This window comes from Rhinolophus ferrumequinum, chromosome 12 (genome assembly GCF_004115265.2).
Source record: "Rhinolophus ferrumequinum isolate MPI-CBG mRhiFer1 chromosome 12, mRhiFer1_v1.p, whole genome shotgun sequence".
NCBI classification, from domain to species: Eukaryota; Metazoa; Chordata; class Mammalia; order Chiroptera; family Rhinolophidae; genus Rhinolophus; species Rhinolophus ferrumequinum.
This window is the reverse complement of record NC_046295.1, coordinates 80,642,248-80,656,071: the sequence shown is the minus strand read 5'-3', so window position 1 is coordinate 80,656,071 and position 13,824 is coordinate 80,642,248. Positions and strand designations below refer to the sequence as shown.

Here is a 13,824-nt window from a genome sequence, read left to right as displayed (position 1 = left end):
TCCATCAAGTGAGATGTTGGGAGGATTAACTGTGATGAGTGTGCCAAGGGCCTGGCATCCAGGAAGTGCCCACACGTGCTGGACACTGTGGTCTGTGGTGTTGCTCTTGGGGCTGGACCTTCAGCTGGCCCCACCCTGCACCCCCCCAGGGACCAGGCCGTCCTCCTCCTCAGCTCTCAGCAGCCACACTCCCTCGCAGGCCTGGCCCTTGGTGGTCCGCCGGCCTGGCGGTCAGGAGCCGGTCCTGGATGGACAGGAGGTTGGGTGGTGGGCAGGGCCAGCCTCGAGGTCGGGTCTCCCCTCCCCACCTGCGGCACATTTCACTACCTGGGTTCACACTGGCAGAGAGAGCTCTTAGGGAGATGGGTCAGCCTCTCTGGGGGCTCAGTAGTTCCCAAACTCCAGTTTCTGGGGTCCCTGAGCTTCCTGGTTGCCCTAGAAACCAGACACTATGTGTGGTCCCTTACCAAGGCCGCCTCTGTGGGCTGTGGTGTGGCTGGGGACCAGGTCATTCTAGGGCTGACCTCAAGTCCCCAGCCGGGTCCTGTTCGTGTCCTTGGGCTCAAGGTATAGGACACCTACCTGCTACACACCAAGGGTCACACGTGTTTGGCATTTTCATTCTCCCTGCCTTGTTGGGCTTATGGGCTAAGAGATGAACCAGGATCGGACTTGAGAAGTCCCAGTTCTCGCCTCAATCTGGACACTGCTTGACCATCTCCCCTGGGCCTCTGTCTCCCGCTCTGTAAAATGGGTGCATGACTTTGTGTTCACACTATCCCGGGGCCCCTGGGATTCCTGAGGGCTGAGCAGCCCTCTCATCTGCTTACATTTGGGCTCCTGCATTCGAGCAAAAGGCTAAAAAGTCAGAAAGCTGCAACGCTGGCTCCCACCCAACCTGGATGACGTGGTGCTCCCCCAGGTTCCCGGAGCCTCTGGCAGGTCTCCCACAGGTTTTCCGGGAGGTTTTTCCCTGCCCCGAGTTCATCGTCAGCTCAGGAGCCTGTGAGCTTGTCAGGTGTCATCAGGTCAACAGCAGGTGTCATCAGGTCTCATTTTCGGGCGCTTTCGTGTGCCAGGCACTGAGCTTGGCTGCGTGTGCGCCCTGTCTTGACCTCACCGTCGCCTTGCTGTTCTCCCCATTTTGCACGCAAGTTCACTAAGGCGGGGGGTTAAGGAGCTCAGCAGAGCTGGGAGTCAGAGCCCTTCCGGAGAGATGGTACCCTGGGGTCCGGTGGGCGCTGGAAGGGGGCCTCATGTGCCTAGAGCTGCAGCGTGCTGGTGGGTGGCTGAATGAGGGCCTTGGGGTAACCTCTGGGACTCTGGACCTGAGCAGCCGCTCAGTGGGTGCAGTGCGGTCCCTGAGGGGTGATCTAACGCACGTGGAGTGCTGTGATTGGAGCCACCCTTGCCCTGCCTGAGTGGGACCGAGTCTCTCATACGCAGCCAGGGAGGAGACAGGAGGAAACTGCAGTGCCTGCTGGAGCGCTCCTCCTCTGGCTGCAGCCCTCGGTCAGGGTTCCTGAGGAGGCAGTCTGCAGCTGGTGGCATCTGTGGGTCTGGAAGCCCCGCATGGCCCGTTCTTGTAATTTCTATGGGAAATGTACATCCAGGCGGAGGCAGAGACGGGTGACCAGGATGGGAGATGATGTCACCTCCATATCTGTAGGCACGAGCCACCTTCTAAGGGAGCTGGCAAGGCTGGGGAAAGGCCTAGTAGGTTCCATCAGGTGTTTGCCGAAATAAGGCACGGGATCAGGTCCCTGGTGATCCCTTCATTCTACCTTGAGCGAATTGAGGCTTGGTCTGCAATCACTGGGCGCATGGCATCCTGCTGGCCCATCCATCACCCTGAGAAGGCTGGTCTGGTGACACACTAACAGATGCCGTCCAGGCCATTCTCCAACGTGTCCCTGGGGCTCCAGGCTGTGCTGTCAGAGACAGCGGGGTATGGGACACCCTGGGATCCTGGGGGCACCATCCTCACTCCACTTGACCCAGGCAGTGTATGTGGGGCATAACTGCTGACTAGGTCCCAGGGCCCTGGGGACGTCATTGGGTGCCTGCTTTGGGTGAGACAGGAGGATCTGTCCCGAGGACATAGCTGCCCATGTGACATTCTTTTCCCCCAACAGCTCAGTGCTGTCCTGTGGACGCCTGCCCTCGGGACATCTGCTTTTTGCTAGAACACTCCCCTCCTCCCCCAAGGCCTCCCAGTCCCTACCAGAGCATTCCTGGGGGCCTGGTGCTGCCCACACGGGCCGCTGCTCCTGGGCTCCAGTGCTGTCTGCTCTAGTACCAGGGTGGCCCAGGGTCACCTGTGGGTGCCAGAGAGTCCTGGGGGCAGATGCTGAGGCTGTTGGCTGCTTTCCTTCTCTGTCCCTGGCAAGGGGGTGGAGCAGGGAACAGATGCCCCACTCTGCCACTTTTTGCCCGGGACCCGGGGAACTCACTTTGGAGCCTGCCCCTCTGTCAAGTCTTGGTAGACGGTTTAAATGGTGCCTGCTCCACTGCACTAATGGTCTGGGTTTGTTCCTGCTGCTGCCTGAGGGAACCAGGGACAGGGTTAGCTCCGTTCGGGCCAGCTCCCCATCTGTGTGACAGGGCAGTGACTCCCCTGGCCCAGCCTGTGTGGCTCTCAGCATCCTGCCCTGCCCCCCAACCGGCTGGCAGAGGGGGCCCCTCTGGGGTGGGGGAAGGGCTCGGGGATCACATGACAGCCAGGCGGGCCCAGCCAGCTGCTCAGCTGCCAGTGAGGCCCATGGCTCCCTGCAGAGCCGCTATTTAGACCTGAGGCCCTGGCCCCGCCCATGGGTTGGCCTGGCCACGGAGCTTTTCTGTCCAGCAGGCCTGGATGGAGCCCCCCTGGGAGCCAGGTGCCTTGTGGGCTCCCAAGGGGTCCAAGTCCACTGCTCTCTGACAGGCAGGTCCTGCACAGGACCTCCCAACTGCTGCCAGCGACTTGGGTGCTCGGGACACTGCTGGCTCCCAACTGGGCCAGATGTGACTGAAATCCCCAAGAGGACAGGCCCTTCCTGTTGGCTGGCTTTGTAGGAGGCAGTGTCGGACCCCTGAGGAGATGCGGGGGTGGCCAGGGCCCTTGCGGGGAGGGCAACAGCAGAGCTGGCAGGCCCCTGAAGCCCATCTCCTCCTCGTCCCCCCCGCCCCCCGCCTGCCCCAGGGGCTCTCCTAGGCTGGGAGGGATGTGTGAGGCCCGGGAAGGAACGTAAGCATCTGTTTCCGTTTTTCTGCTTTGGGAGGAGGAAGGGCTGGACCTCCCCAAGCGTGGGCTTTTTGGGGTGTGTGGGTGTGGGAGGTGCTGCTGGGGGGGGACCTCTGCCTGTGGGTTCTCTGCTGACTTCCAAGAAACGGCTGGCTCTCTCCCTGGAGGGCGAGGCAAAGGGTCCGGAGCCCCTTGTGATTGCAGTGGTTCGCCCGTTGGTACAATGGGGGGTGGGGGGGGGCGGCCTTGGGTCAGAGGAAGTAGCCTCCGGAGGATGGCTCCCAGACCTCCCAGACCTCTAGGGCCGGCCGGAGGTGAGAGGCCCAGGCCTCCCAGTCACTGACCCCCAAGGGTACTGACCTCTCGGGGTACAGTACAGCATGCCGGGCACCTGGTTCCTACCCAGGGGCCCTGCTTGGGCTGAGGGCTTTTAGGGAAGGGCTGTCAGTGGGCCTGGGCTGAGTCAGCATTTTCACTGGGCCTCCTCTGAGCTCCACGCCCGCCCTCGATTGGGGCAGTGACCCGTGCGTGGTCCCAGCTGCTAACATTGACCCAGCGGTTGATGGCCATGTGCCAGCTGGCGCCTCCCAGCTCCTCCCGAAACTCTGAGGTCAACATCTTTACTCCTGGGCTCCCCTCCCTGCTGCAGACTCACCCTTCCCTGGACAGGGCGCGCTGGGAGAGGGGGCTGTGACACCAGGGTGGCCGTGACTAAGTGGCCTTGGCCAGGCCTTGGTGACGCAGCCCCCAGGCCAGCCTGCCCAGCAGGAAGGTCTCCTGAAACAAGGGCCTTTCCTTTCTGCCTGGCATCCAGGGAGCAGCCAGATGACCCCTCTTCCCAGCCCAGCCAAAGTCCCATGGTTTGGGGGTTCTACAGAACCCCAGCCGCAGCCCACACGTCAGCACTGTCATCTTTCTCACGCTGTCCCCATGCACGTGATGACAAACAGGGAACTGAGAACTCCTCTGTTGCCCAAGAAGGCACAAGACCATGAATGAACTGAAAGGGAAGGAAGTGGCCTTGGACGTGGCCCTTCAAGGATGCCCCCCCCACACACCTGCCCAGACCCGTGTCCAGGACTTGGCCAGGAGGAGCTGCCCACCGCTGCTGGGTCAGCTCAGGCGTCGGAGACAGAGGAGGGCTGGACAGAGGAGGGATGAAGATGAGGGGGGCCTCTGGTCCCGGGGGACGTGCTTGTTGTGGGGCCGTATCCCCCTGGGTACAGTTGGCTGTGTCAGGGCCACGGGCTTCCAGGTCCGCCATTTACTCTCAGTGGCAGGTAAGGTTTGGACAGGTTGCTCTTCTTTTGGCCTCCATGTCCTCAGCTGTGAAATGACCAAATTTAATAACAATACTTGTCTTGGGGGAAGGCATCTGGGCAGGAGCAGGTTTTTGGGGGTTGAAAGCCTGGCGGGCCCATCTTGTTCATAGCCAGCTCGTGGCTGTCAGGGTGGGAAGGGCGGTGCTGGGGTAGCGCCCACCTGCGCTGTTGTCCTCAGCTCTCAAGCTGTCATCCTGTTTCATTCTGAACTCGACGTGTGCGTGGCCACCGATCTGTGCCTCATGTGGGGAACAGAGCTCACGGGTGGCACCCCCTGCAGCATCGGCCGGGTGGGTCCCTGACATCCCCGCCCGGCGGCCGGGCGCTGTCTTTGCAGAGCTCTACGCAGGAGATTGGCGAGGAGCTGGTCAACGGGGTCGTCTACTCCATCTCCCTACGCAAGGTTCAGGTGCACCACGGGACCAACAAGGGCCAGCGCTGGCTCGGGGTGAGTGCCCCCAGAAGGCCCTGCGTTCCGGATGCCCCCCTGGTGACGACGCCACCGGGCTTCCTCCCAGGGCTGTCCTGCCTGTGGGTGCCACAGTCCTGCTCCCAAAGGAATCTGGGCCGCTCCCCCACCACTGTCCAACCCTGGGTTTGGTCCAGTGCAGAGTCACTGTTCATGTATTTGTGTGACCATCAGAAAGGACACTTTTATACTGTTTTCACTTCCTGTTAGTTCAGGAGTATTTTTGCATTTGGCCCCAGTTTTAACTGTTGCCCCCAGCTGTCCCCTGAGCTGTCAGCCTGACTATCCCTCCACACCTTCTCCAAGCCTACGTCACTATGCTTAGGAGGGAGGGCTGTTTTCACCCCCAAAAGATCGGGGTGAAATCTTTTAGTAGGCTCAGCCTACTAAATACAGTTCTGTATAATTTGCTCTCTCGGAGCATAGCCCTGTGACCCCTCCAGGTCAGAGCTGGGGCCTGATTCGGATGCAGGACATTCCAGAAGGGAGGCCGGTGATCCATCCTGTCAGTGCCCTTTCAGTGCCCAGTCCCAAGACATGACGTCTTGCTGTGGTGGCTTCTGCGTGCTGCTCCGAACCATCCCATGTGTCTGAACACACTGCTCCCTCCCAGCCGGGATAAGCCCGTGTTTCCTCATCTCTCCAGGGGAGCTCATGGGCTATGCTCTTAATATGGGGAGGTGCTGTCATTACTCAGCTAACAAACAACATGAAAGGGTTAGGATTTTTCCGTCATCCCCCACCTCAAATTCTGCTCTGAAAGCTGAGAACCCTTTTCTGCTGGGAGTATTCATGTCCCATCTCTTGCCAAAAGTCACTGAGCACTTGCAAGTTCGTCTGCGCTCCAGCCCCCCACCCTTCTGGGGGTCCAAGCTGCTGCCACTGACCACATGTCCCTCCTTTGTCCCACCCCAGTGTGAAAATGAGTCGGCCCTGAACCTGTATGAGACCTGCAAGGTGCGCACCGTGAAGGCAGGCACGCTGGAGAAGCTGGTGGAGCACCTGGTGCCTGCCTTCCAGAGCAGTGACCTCTCCTATGTCACCATCTTCCTGTGCACCTACCGAACCTTCACCACCACCCAGCAGGTCCTGGACCTGCTGTTCAAAAGGTGATCACCCCACCCCCACAGCACCGTGGCTGCCCGCCCACCTGCTCTGTGTGTCTCGGGAGTCACTTCACCTCTGAGCCTCAGTTTGCTGGTGAGAAAACGGGTGCTGAGAGGACCAACCTCCCAGGGTAGTCAGGACTCTGGGGAAAGTGCTGACCTAGGCCTGGCCCTGCGGGAATGGCTACCCAGGGCTGTGCTGGTCCTTACTTAGGCCCTTCCTCTCCCCCACCCAGCTGCTCTCTGCCTCAAACCTCCCTGTCCTGTGCCCTCGGGTAAAACTGTCCTCCCATTTGAATGGAGGTTCCAGATTCGGTCTGGGGCCCCTGCACGCATAGCCGGATCCCTGGGGGCTGGCTGAGCAGCCCCAGGCCCACGCCGGTATCTGTAAGGTGCTGGTTGGGGTTCGTTCATTCCATGAATGTATATGAAGCCCTTCTGTGTGCAGGCACTTTTCCGGCATTTAGCGTAATTCAGTGATAAGAGCAGACAAAAATCCCCGCCCTCCCGGGCCTTCATCCCAGTCGGGGGTCAGCCAGTCCCACCAGCCGTCATAGCAGGGACCTTAGATGTGATGCCCTCACGCCCTCCATTCTAGTCAGGGAGTCAGCCAATAACACCAGACATCATAGCAGGTACGGTAGATGTGACGCCCTCACGGCCTCCTCTAGATACGGATGCATCCTCCCTTATTCCCAGGACGGCGGACCCCAGGACCAACTGAAAAAGTGAGTGGACCTTGGGTCTGATGGGAGGCCCTCTTGTCTCCACGGTGGGGCATTTGGGGGCTGAGGTGGGCACGGGGGCGCAGAAACCTGGCTCCCACACATCTTGTGATTCCTGCTGGAGGGCTGAGGTCTGGGGTCCTCTCCTGCAGGAGGAAAGGAGTCAGAGAGCTGTGGATGGGGCTCCGGGTCCCCAGGGAACAGAGGGGAGGCTGGGGACTAAGAGCCGGCCCTGGAGAGAAGCTGTCCCCCCCACAGCCCATCCCAGCCCTGCTCAACCCCGCCCCAGTCCGGGCACCCAGGACAGGAGACGTGGGAGCCACCTACTCACACGTCGGCCCCACCTCAGTCCTCCAAGCCCAGCTGCACTGTTCCCAAGAATAGTGTCAGAGGGAAGATGAGACCCAGGTGTAGTCACAGAGAATAGGGCAACACCTGGTGCATGAGCTGTGGGTGAGGTGCCACAAGCGCCCTATGAAGGCTGGCAGAAGGACACATTCTGCTTGTTCCTTCCTTCCTCTCATTTCTGCAGCACCTACTGTGTGCCAGTCAGCGCCCTTGTAGAGCTTACATTCCAATGGGGAGGTGCTGGGAGATAGCAGGAGTGTGTCAGGCTTCCCCAAGGAAAGAGAGGTCGTCACACCATTGATGTGGGGCTCCGTCTCCTGGAGACACTGCCAGCCCCTGCCTAGACAGCCACGTGAGGATGGGCTCAGGCCCACTGGCCTCTGGATGGGCAGGGATGGGCCCAGAGCCCAGCCCCCGCAGGGGCGCCATGGGAGGGCCACATGGAGGGAGAGGCCAGGCCTCTGACTCTGCTGTCTGCCCGCCTACCCCCAGTGCCATCTCCTCCATCCTGGGCACCTGGCTGGACCAGTACTCAGAGGACTTCTGCCAGCCTCCAGACTTTCCCTGTCTCAAGCAGCTGGTGGCCTATGTGCAGCTCAACATGCCCGGCTCCGACCTGGAGCGCCGTGCCCACCTCCTCCTGGCTCAGCTGGAGCACACAGAACTCACTGAGGCAGAGCTGGAAGGTGAGGAGAATGGGGGGGCAGGTGACTTATGGGGTGGGATCAGGGACACACAGGGAGGAGCCCCCAGAGACTGGCGTTGGGCCAGAAGCAAAAACTGGCCTCAGCCCAACATCTGGTGGACTGCACTTGTGGAAGACGTCCTGGGCTGAGACTTCTCTAGAAGGCAGTGGAATGAGAATGTTTTCTGTCTTGGAAAGGCAGGTATGTGGCTGAACTTTTGTCTTCTTGCAGCTCTATCACCAGCTCCAGCTCCAGCTCTAAAGATAACTCCAGAGCCAGAGCCAACTCTAGCACCAGCTCTAGTGCCCGGTCTAGCGCCAGCTCTAGAACTAGAGCCAGTGCCGGCTCTAGAGCCAGTGCCAGCTCCAGAGCCAGTGCCAGTGCAAGCTCCAGAGCCAGAGCCAGTGCCAGCTCCAGAGTCGGCTCCAGCACCAGAGCTAGAGCTAGACCAGCTCAACCCCGCACCAGCTTCAACACCAACTCCAGAGCTGGAGTCGGCTCTGTCACACACTCTAGAGCTCAAGCCAGCTCCAGCACCAGAGCCCTCCTGGCCTTCGCCTGTGGCGGCAGAGAATGGGCTGAGTGAGGAGAAGCCTCACCTCTTGGCGTTCCCCCCCGACCTGGTGGCAGAGCAGTTTACCCTGATGGATGCGGTGAGCTGCTCAGCTTAGCACGGTGGGGGAGGGGTGCACCTTCCTCTGGCATCTGCTGCCCAGACCTGCTGTCCCTTGGTCTAGAGCCAATGTCCTGGCCCACATCCCAGCTCCATTATAAACCGTGTGACCTGGACAAGCTTCTGAACCCTGAGATCTCAACTCCCCTCCAAACTGTGGAGATGGGACCTCCTCCCACCCCATCCCTCTGTACAGAGTGACTGAAGATTAAATGAGGTGGAACACTAGACAGCTAGGGGGGCCTGGCCATTTAGTCGGGGAGGGAAGTTCCTTGAGGTGCAAGCGGCTGCATGGGTCTCTCCCCGTCTGCCCCGGAGGCTTCACCAGCCTCAGCACTTACTGGGTACCTGATGTGGACCAGAGTCCATGGCGGACACCAGGCCAAGCCTCTAGTTGTAGCACCCACAATGGGTGTGCATCTGGATCGGGACAGCCAGGTGTGATGGGGGCTGAAGGTGCCACCTGCTATGCCCATATAGGGACCACTCTCTGGTGCTCGGACTTAGTGAGAGTGGGCTGGTGAAAATGCCAAACTCTCTTTCCTGCCAGTGTTTTGTCCTGGGTCCCTCATGTGCTGGGCGCCCCCAGTAGGCAGGGAACAAAACTCACAGAGACCCCCTACAAGGCTCAAACCACGTCCTCTGCTCCCTGACCCCAGTTCTGACCCAGACCCATTTGGGACTGAGTGGGGACTGCATGCTGAGCTGGGGTGTGGCAGAGCCAGGTGACTCTCCCCTGCTCCCCAGGAGCTGTTCAAGAAAGTCGTGCCCTACCACTGCCTGGGTTCCATCTGGTCCCAACGGGACAAGAAGGGCAAGGAGCACCTGGCTCCCACCGTGCGTGCCACCGTCACCCAGTTCAACAATGTGGCCAACTGCGTCATCACCACCTGCCTGGGAGACCGGAGTGTGACAGCCCGGGACAGGGCCAGGGTAGTGGAACATTGGATCGAGGTGGCCAGGGTATGCTTTGGGGGGCCGGGGAACCCCTTTCTCACCTTTCCCCACTCTCAGGGTTGTGGTCTGTGGTCTAAGCCCCTGCAGACACCCCAGGCCCTTCTGTTTCCGGGGCCTGCAGTTCCCGCTGCCTGGGTGCTCACTTCCTCCTTAGGATCCTGCCTGGGTGGGGCTCAGATCCTCCTCCCCGGGACTGTTTCTCACAGGGGCCCACAGATGCCCTTCGGGGCTCCCCAGGCATCTGTCTTACCCAGGAGGGGAGGTCCCAGCTGAGGCGGACGGACGCGGGAGCAGGCGGGAGCCTCAGCCCCCCTCACAGCCGTTCCCTCCTCTCACCAGGAGTGCCGGGTCCTCAAGAACTTCTCGTCACTCTATGCCATCCTCTCCGCCCTCCAGAGCAACTCGATCCACCGACTGAAGAAGACGTGGGAAGAAGTTTCCAGGTGGGCAGGACTCTCTGTCAGAGCTCCACGGTGTACCAGGGACCTCCCACGGAGCTGAGCCCCAGCTCTGCCAGGGCCCATTGGTGGGTGGGTCTCTAAGTGTTCATTGGCCTTGGGCCAGCAGTTCTGCCTCAGGACTCAGTTTCCCGTCCTGTCAGGTACTGATATAGCCACATTGGAGGTTTTCATGTGTTTATTTCATAGCCACACAACTCTTTATCCACATGAAGTCAAAACTAGTCACAACAGAGCTGCTCAGTAGCGTTGGGAATGGGGACCCAGGTGGCCAACGTGAGACACTCCCCTCCCCAGACCCACGGAGCCCTTAGGATCCAGCAGAGTCCTGTTTGAAAACCACCCGCCCTTGCAATTTGGGTCTTTGGTTGTAAAATAAAATGGATTTGTGATCACAGTTCTCCCCGCCATTCCCAATTTCTCCTTCCTTCCCTAGGGACAGCTTCCGGATCTTTCAGAAGCTGTCGGAGATTTTCTCAGATGAGAACAACTACTCGCTGAGCAGAGAGCTGCTCATCAAGGTAAGGGGTGGGGCTGAGTTTCTTAGTGGAAGTTTCTTTGAAAAATTCCAGGCCTGTCTTGTCTGGACTTTGGGGAGAGAAGGATCTGTTTGGTCCATGGGCAGAGACCCCAGGAATGAGATGGACTGGGGACAGCTAGGCTTTTCTAGAAGGGGTGGGCGAGCTGGTAGGATTAGCAGATCTGTTTCCATGCTGGTCCCTCTCCCTGGCACTCCAGCTCCCTCCAGGCTGGTGGGTGGGTGGAGTCAGGCGTGGGCATCCCTTCCTTCCCAAACCAGCCCCGCGTATCTCCAGGAAGCCAGGTCCCTGCTGCTCCTTCTGTTTTCACTCACCTCCAAGAGAACACTTACCTGTCCAGGGACAGGGCGCTGCAGAGGCTGCCCAGCTGTGGGTCCAAAGGACCAGACAAATCTGGGTGCATGTGGGGGTAAAGGGCAAGGGGAGGTAGGCCTCACTGACGCCATCCTCAACCCTGGCAGGAGGGGACCTCCAAGTTTGCCACCCTCGAGATGAACCCCAAGAGAGCCCAGAAGCGACCCAAGGAGACGGTGAGTGTGCCTGAGGTCACGGAGAAGCAGGGGGGCTGCCCTCCCGAGTCCTCCCTCCTGCTGCCATAGTGTCTGATATGCCCGTTAGACCTGACCTCAGGGCCATGCCCTGACAGCGGGTGGCTTGGGGGGACTAACTACAGCCACCTGGAAGAGCCGGGCTGGGAGGGTTGGGGGGGGAGACTTGGGGTGGGGGTTGGTCAGAGATCATAGAACCTTGGGGATTTGCCAAATACCAGGCATGGAAGGTCACCTGAGAGAATTTGGGGTTCATGGACACTAGGAGGAGGATTAGTGCCTAGAGGTCCCCAGGCTGCTCCAAGTGGGAGGCCTGGGGTGGGAGCTTAGGGCTAAGGCTGAGGGGTTTTCAGGGGAGCAGCCTTGGGCCCCACTTACCACACCTCCCACCACAATGTCACAGGGCGTCATCCAGGGCACCATTCCCTATCTGGGCACGTTCCTCACAGACCTGGTGATGCTGGACACCGCAATGAAGGACTATCTGTATGTGAGTGAGCTGGGGGTTGGGGGGGCAGGGCTGGGGTCCTGAAGCCGAGAGGAGCGCGCCCAGCACCGAGCCCGAGCTCTCAGCAGGGCACGCCTCATCTCATGAGAGTCCCCAGCCCCTGTGTGTCGGGGCACCTCCCCGTCTTACCAATGAGGAAACAAACGGCTTGCTGTCTGGCTGGTGGGGCTCAGAGCTGCAGGAGGGTTTGGCCAAGCTGGACACAGCCCTTTCCTCAGGCAGTGGCCATGGGCAAGAGAGAGGCCAGACCTTCCAAGGTCAGGCTCGTGGTGGCCAAGCTGGGCCTTCTTGCCCAAGGCCTCAGTCTCTCCCTCTGCCCTCCCCTGCCCCGGAGCCCAGGACCCACCCGAGTTCCAGATGTGCAGGCCCTGCCCCCTGGTGTGTGCTCTCGGTAGTGCAGCCTGAAGGGTGATGGGTCGTAATGGGGCAAGGAGGGGATGCCTTCTGATGGACGTTGTCTGTCTGCCTTTCAGGGGAGACTAATCAACTTCGAGAAGAGGAGGAAGGTGAGCAGCCACAGCCCTCACTTGGCGGGGATGGAAATCAGAGATCCCCCCGGTAGAACGCTCTTGACCCCATCTCCTTCCTGTGAATTTATGGGGAGTGTTGGATGCAGATGGGGAAACCTCTCCCACTAGAGGGTGGGGCAGAGGTCAGAATTAAGGCCAACTTCCTGGGGAGGGACTGTTTGAAGCCAGCTCTGAGAATCGGGTGAGGCCTAGGTCGGAGCAGGGAAGAGAGGGGGCCCAGAGACTGGCCCCGCCCAGCACCCCCACTCAGACCACCATGTCCTGTCCTTCCCTGTGGCCCCAGGAATTCGAAGTGATCGCCCAGATCAAGCTGCTGCAGTCAGCCTGCAACAATTACAGCCTCGAGCCGGAGCAGCACTTTGGGGCCTGGTTCCGGGCCATGGAGAGGCTCAGCGAGACTGAGAGGTGAGGCGGGGGCAGGACTCCAGCACATTACAGGCGGGCTGTTCCTGGAGCCAGCTCTGGAGAGCCTGTGGTGTGGCTCTTGGTCACCATCAGACCTGCCGCCTGGTGAGACGGCGGGACGCCCAGACTCCAGGCGCTGGGAGGCGCTAGGAGGGAGACGCGAGTGTGGCTCCCAGGAGCCTCACAGCTGCCGCTCTGTCCTGTAGCTACAACCTGTCGTGTGAGCTGGAGCCCCCCTCCGAGTCGGCCAGCAACACCCTGAAGGCCAAGAAGAACACAGCCATCGTCAAGCGCTGGAGCGAGTGAGTACCTGGTGGGCAGGGGACGGCTTCCGCAGGACTCAGGACGGCTGAGCACGAGCTGGGGGAGGCCAACGGCTGGCCCTGGGATCCTGCTCCTCTGCGGACCAGCCCTGTGACCAGGGAGTTGTCTCACCTCTCCCGGCTTCAGTTTCCTCCTCTGTGAAATGAGGTGATGCTAAATGATGTCCCCCGTGGCAGGGACAAAGGGGTGTTGCTGATTGACCGAGCACTCGGCACAGTGCGTGGAGCAGCGTGCAGGAGGGTGGGCGTGGGCTGTGTGCCATGGGAGGCCTCCCCCAAGTAACCCAGCCCTTCCTCCAGCCGCCAGGCCCCCAGCACGGAGCTGAGTACCAGCGGCAGCTCCCACTCCAAGTCCTGTGACCAGCTCAGGTGTGGCCCCTACCTCAGCAGCGGGGACATCGCCGATGCGCTCAGCGTGCACTCGGCCGGCTCGTCCAGCTCCGACGTGGAGGAGATCAATATGAGCTTTGTCCCAGAGTCCCCAGATGGCCAGGAAAAGAAGGTGACTGACCCCCTTTTCTCTGACAGCCCTCCCCCAGCCCCTTCATTCTCGGTTCCCTACTCCATACGCACAAAAGCGGCCAGGAGGCCCCGGCTCCTGAACAGAGCCCCTAGAAGCCCCCAGAGCTGGACCCCAGCCGGGGCGCTCTGCAGGGTTTGGGGCATCTGCTGATCGTGCCCTCCCCGCAGTTCTGGGAGTCAACCTCCCCGTGGTCCCCAGAGACGTCCGGCGTCAGCTCGGCCTCCAGCACCTCGTCCTCCTCAGCCTGTACCACGCCTGTGGCCAGCGCCCGCACACACAAGCGCTCGGTCTCAGGGGTCAGCAGCTACAGCGCGTCGCTGCCGCTCTACAACCAGCAGGTGGGCGACTCCTGCATCATCCGGGTCAGCCTGGACGTGGACAACGGCAACTTGTACAAGAGCATCCTGGTGAGTCGGGCGGGCGGCGGTCTCCTCAGTCTGCCAGGCAGCAGGCACATACTGGACACCATGGGCCATCCTGC

General features: G+C 60.6%; 1 protein-coding gene across 6 annotated transcripts in view; it reads left to right on the top strand.

The window, feature by feature from the left end:
- RALGDS (ral guanine nucleotide dissociation stimulator) overlaps positions 1 to 13,824 on the top strand; it is a 43,438-nt gene that overhangs the window by 25,687 nt on the left and 3,927 nt on the right. For 3 of the 6 annotated variants that reach the window (XM_033123426.1, XM_033123425.1, XM_033123421.1), the window contains exons 2-16: positions 4,883 to 4,993; positions 5,930 to 6,123; positions 6,753 to 6,848; positions 7,686 to 7,879; positions 8,111 to 8,532; positions 9,300 to 9,515; positions 9,849 to 9,952; positions 10,404 to 10,488; positions 10,968 to 11,036; positions 11,458 to 11,544; positions 12,036 to 12,068; positions 12,376 to 12,497; positions 12,704 to 12,799; positions 13,121 to 13,322; positions 13,511 to 13,750. In XM_033123426.1, the coding sequence (XP_032979317.1) occupies positions 4,883 to 4,993; positions 5,930 to 6,123; positions 6,753 to 6,848; positions 7,686 to 7,879; positions 8,111 to 8,532; positions 9,300 to 9,515; positions 9,849 to 9,952; positions 10,404 to 10,488; positions 10,968 to 11,036; positions 11,458 to 11,544; positions 12,036 to 12,068; positions 12,376 to 12,497; positions 12,704 to 12,799; positions 13,121 to 13,322; positions 13,511 to 13,750 (2,271 nt within the window). Of the gene's footprint in view, positions 1 to 4,365; positions 4,504 to 4,882; positions 4,994 to 5,929; positions 6,124 to 6,752; positions 6,849 to 7,685; positions 7,880 to 8,110; positions 8,533 to 9,299; positions 9,516 to 9,848; positions 9,953 to 10,403; positions 10,489 to 10,967; positions 11,037 to 11,457; positions 11,545 to 12,035; positions 12,069 to 12,375; positions 12,498 to 12,703; positions 12,800 to 13,120; positions 13,323 to 13,510; positions 13,751 to 13,824 lie in introns of those variants that run through there. The other 3 variants (XM_033123424.1, XM_033123423.1, XM_033123422.1) reach the window with 3 other exon arrangements.